Below are 4,994 nucleotides of genomic sequence, written 5' to 3' on the forward strand. Positions count from 1 at the left end.
AATTTCAGTCAATTTCAAACAATCATTCAAACAAGCAATCATTCAATTATTAATATAACATTCCAAAGTTTGGGATGTTACATTATGAGAAGTTCTTATGATGAAAGTTATATGATGAGAATGATGTGATGAATTATTTTATAAAATTTATTTGCTGTTATAAAAATGAGCATGATACTACTATGTCTATATTTTTTTTAACGACACCTCTCTCTCAAAGCATGTGGTCATGATTTTTGTTATTGGCTTTCGCTTAAGGTCAAGCGAGGTCTAAGGTGGGAGCAGTTGATATGTCCATTTAGCATCATGTTTTCTCACTGTTATTTTTAGTGTTTTTATGCATTGTACCACTTGGTGGAGTAATTATAATGCCTTTTCTCTCATAACAAGCAAGGTTTACATCAAGAGGGAGAATGCTGGTAGATGGAATTATGGACCTGAAAAAGATATGTCAAAGGTACGCATTGTGGACTTCTCTAAATGGGCTGAAACTTCATAGGGATTTATTTTGGAATAAATAAAAAATATCAGAGTAAAGAAGTACCAGAGGGGGCTACGAGGTGCCCACTAGGCACCAGGGCACGCCAGCCCCCCTGGCGCGGCCTGGTGGGTAGTGGCCCCCCTGGCCCACCTCTGGCGACCATCTTTTGGTATAAATTCTCTTATCACTTGAAAAAACATGAAGGGACTTTCGAGACGAAGCGCCGCTGTCTCGAGGAGGAACCTGGGCACGAGCACTTTTGCCTTCCCGCGGAGCGATTCCGCCGAAGGAACTTCGCTCCCGACGAGGGAAATCGAAACCATCATCATCACCAACAACCCTCTCATCTTGGGGAGGCCAATCTTCATCAACATCTTCATCAGCACCATCTCCTCTTAAAACCCTAGTTCATCTCTTATGCTCAATCTTTTACGAGAACCTCGGATTGGTACCTCGGTGTGACTAGTAGTGTTGATTACATCTTGTAGTTGATGCTTCATGGTTTATTAGGTGGAAGATCATATGTTCAGATCTAATATGTTATTTAATACCTCTCTGATCTTGAGCATGTTTATCACTTGTGAGTCGTTACTTTTGTTCTTGAGGACACGGGAGAATCATGTTGTAACTAGTCATGTGAAGTTGATATTCGTTCGATGTTTTGATGATGTGAATTTTGTGATTCCCTTAGTGGTGTTATGTGAACATCGACTACATAACACTTCACCATCTTCGGGACTAAGGGAATGCATTGTGGAGTAGTAATTAGATGGTGGGTTGCAAGAGTGACAGTAACTTAAACTCGAGTTTATGCGTTATTCCGTAAGGGGCTGATTTGGATCCCTATGTCTAATGGTATGGGTATAATTCGTTCTTAATACTTTTCTCATAGTTGCGGATGCTTGTGGTAGGATTAATCATAATTGGGAGGTTTGTTCAAGTAATAACAGCACCTGAGCACCGGTCCACCCACATATCAAATTATCAAAGTACCGAACACGAATTAACCCGACATGACGAAAGTGACTAGATGAAATTCTCGCGTGACCTCAAGAACACTTTGCCTATTATAAGAAATTATTCCGACCTGTCCTTTCCCACAAAAGGATTGGGCTACTTTTCTGCACCTATTGTTAATATTGCTACTAGTTACTTGTTACAATTATCTTGCTATCAAACAACTTGTTTCCGCTATTTTAGTGGTTGCAGAAATTACCTTGCTGAAAACCGCTTGTCATTTCCTTCTGCTCCTTGTTTGGTTCAACATTCTTACCTATCGAAAGGACTATGATTGATCCCCTATACTTGTGGGTCATTAGAGACAAATCAATCAAACATCATTCTGCTCAAGTCATAATTCTGTTGTGATGATTGTGTGTCTAGTAGTTGTCGGGATCTATCTCCTGAGCATTCTCCTGGGTGTTCTGCACGGAAGCATTTTTTTCATTGTCCAAGCATTACACTGTGCATAGCCCAACAACGGGGATCATGGATATCATGAGGGCTATGTTGTCAACATCTTGCACCTTAGCAAGAATCCAACATTATTTCAAGATGGTTATAAGTTTAAACAAGCAACCAATAGTTTTATCATGTAAAATATGTTTAATAGTAAAAACAATTATGAGTAATGCATAAATATCAAGAAATAGGAGCTAAAGCGTCCCAACATAGCCGTCTTGAATGGGCAGAGAAAGGAGAAAGACAAGAAAACAAATTTTGAAAGTTTAATCGGTCCCAGTTGACATTGAGCCACACACGAACACAAGTCTAAACAAACTTAGCCATGGTACGAGTAAACAAAAAGTGCTCCACATTCTCAAACTCTCCATAAAGAGTGCAAGCTTCATTTGACAATCCTTGTCAATTTACCTAGCTCTAATTAGTGAACCTTCATTCAAAGGTATGGTTACTTCATAAATTTAATGGGAAATTAATTAACATAGCACCAAACCATCCATGAGTCTAATAGTTACATAAGAAAATAACAACTACAAACATATTCAAACAAATATTGTTCTATTCTTTCACGCCCACACAACATATTTTTCAATCTTATGCTATTTTATTCACCATTTATTCTAAAAATAAACAACCATAATATCTTCTCCACCTAGGATAGAACCTCTCGCTTCATCCATTTTGGCAGCTCATTGATCAACTTTGTATCTTGTTCTTCCTTGCTTTGCTATGGGAACTCATGTGACCACCAAAGGCTTGGGGGGAGTAGAAATTGAGATTACAAATATTGCATGTGTACTTACGTAAATACGTAGTATTATGCACAATACCACTATCACGCATTCCATTTTGGATACCCAAAGGAGTCTTGTCTTCTCTGGTAACATGTGAGGATGTCGCGACTCGAGCAAGAGGGGTGGGTACAACATAAGTAGACTTGTGGCTTAACATCCCATGTTGTGTGGTTTGTAGATCCTGTATAATAATTTGTGAGGGTCACAAAATTTAGAAGTGCACACCAATTTTTATGGTAGTAGATTTACCTTGATGACGCGCCTTGTTGGTATCTCAAAGATTGGACCATCATCCATCGACCCAATAGTATTAAGGTGGGCATGGACAACTGCAATGGGATCTCCTTGGAGTAAGGACGTAATTGATGGAGACTCCATGCAAAAGATGCTCATTTGATCTGATGAACTAAAGTAGTTCCTAATAGGGTTTGACAAGAGATCTTGGTGTGAGAATATTTCTGGCGGGTTCTCAGAGATTTCCCTATGGTTGGGCTCAGAAGTAAGGGTATTGACCCTAGATAAAGGAGTAAACTTTGCATCGCAAAATTGTGGAGGTAGTGTTGATAGTGATACATTGGTTTGATATGGCATGTTAGAGAAATCTATTATCGATGGCATGGTATCTACATATGGTGCATAAGTAGTAGGTGGGGTGTTTCCTATCCAAGTCGAATCTGATGGTGGGGGATTAAGGTAGAAAAGATCACTCAATATTGGCATGATAGTTGTGCCTCTCGGTGCATCATTCAAGGGAGAAATGTTGGCATCACTTTCACTTGATCTGACTTGGTTGGGATAGGATCCATGAGGATCCATAGCTCCTAGAAAAAGCGAGAACTTTTCAAAGAAAGGTAAGGAAAGTATAGATGTGTATGGTATGCCAGTGTTCGATTCTTAGGAGGTATGTTACACGAGGTGATATTAGGAGTATTTATAGGAATATTGTGTATCCATGAACATGCATGTGTTCATGTATTATTCATTTGTGTCATTAACTACAAGATTTGAAATATAATCATGAGTATTCATGCAATATCTAGGAGATATGGGTGATAAATTTGTCTAATAATTAATGATATATTCTAGCGTATCTTATTGGAAAAATTTAATCGTGCTATCTTCTACATAAAAGTTGGCATTTATTCTTGTGCAAACAACTACCGGTTGATACTTAGTATTATTATAGAAACACGAGTCACCCATCTAGGAAGAAAAACATTACCAATGTTGCTATGAAATTATATGTGTATTATAAAACTAGTGTTGATTGTCTTGGCTTACTATCTCAACTTTTAAAATATGTTTTATTCAACCTCCTTAGGCTTGCACCTTGGGTCCAATCTAGCTAGTATTTGCTAATCGATCTCAAAGGGATGTGTTGTGACAGAGATAAAGAGATTGAGGGTAGATATATAAATCAATAGAGATCTTTCACATTTATTTCTTTCTCATAATATATTTCAAATATACAACCATACTACTGTAATACAAGGAGGTCTACATAATAACTAAAATATACTTGGAATTCATGAAGACATCATGCAATGATAATATTATGTTCCAATATATCTATTGACATAGCGCCTCCGTGGGGTACGAACATGAAGAGGATCCGTCCATGCAGACCTAAATCCCATCCACAGGATCTGGGCGAGGGAGCCATTCGATCAGACCAATAATGGACAATCAAAAAGAGGGTGTTTACATTAGCACCATCGAGATAGCTTCATTTCATAGTAGTAAGTCATATAGTAATCATCGTCACCATGACATTGTATTACAATGGAGATCACACAACTATTGTGTATGAACGAAGTAATCTACCAGACAGGGTGAATACGAGATCTAAAATTTCTTTTTGGAAACTTCAAATCTCTCAAAACCTAGCATCAGAATTATTAAACATCTGAACTTAGGGTGAATAATAACAGTTGAATAAGAACTCAGGCAGGTGACACTCATGATGTGCATTGGGTTTTCCATGAAAAGGAACGGGTTATCACATCACAAAGTGGGTAAGTATTTCCCTCAGTAATGAAACCAAGATTTATCGAACCAATAGGAATATCAACCACAACCGTCTTCAGTGGCTGCACACAAAAGAAAAACAACTTGCACCCACCGCGGGCAAGAGGGTTGTCAATCCTCTTGTCTTGTTATTTGCAAGCAAGTGAGGTGAATATATAATTGTAGATAGCAAGATAAAATAAAAACAAGTAAATGGCAGCAAGGTAATGAAGGTTTTATCAACATTATGA

At 38.0% G+C, this 4,994-nt stretch overlaps 1 protein-coding gene across 1 annotated transcript; it reads right to left on the reverse strand.

The window, feature by feature from the left end:
- Window positions 1-2,418: 2,418 nt before the first annotated feature.
- On the reverse strand, window positions 2,419-3,623 carry LOC123439507. Its single transcript, XM_045116222.1, has 2 exons — window positions 2,986-3,623; window positions 2,419-2,917 (listed from the first exon to the last, which is right to left on the reverse strand). The coding sequence occupies exons 1-2, from the start codon at window positions 3,550-3,552 to the stop codon at window positions 2,639-2,641; spliced, it is 846 nt and encodes a 281-aa protein (XP_044972157.1). The 5' UTR covers window positions 3,553-3,623; the 3' UTR covers window positions 2,419-2,638.
- Window positions 3,624-4,994: the final 1,371 nt, after the last annotated feature.

This window comes from Hordeum vulgare, chromosome 3H (genome assembly GCF_904849725.1).
Source record: "Hordeum vulgare subsp. vulgare chromosome 3H, MorexV3_pseudomolecules_assembly, whole genome shotgun sequence".
In the NCBI taxonomy this organism is placed as follows: Eukaryota; Viridiplantae; Streptophyta; class Magnoliopsida; order Poales; family Poaceae; genus Hordeum; species Hordeum vulgare.

What these genes read in the sequence shown, in the direction of transcription:
- LOC123439507 (XM_045116222.1), bottom strand. Translation starts at nt 3,552, where the DNA reads ATGGATCCTCATGGATCCTATCCCAACCAAGTCAGATCAAGTGAAAGT. An exon ending in CAACAAGGCGCGTCATCAAG is followed by an intron (nt 2,918 to 2,985) that starts GTAAATCTACTA and finishes ATTATTATACAG; the next exon opens with GATCTACAAACCACACAACA.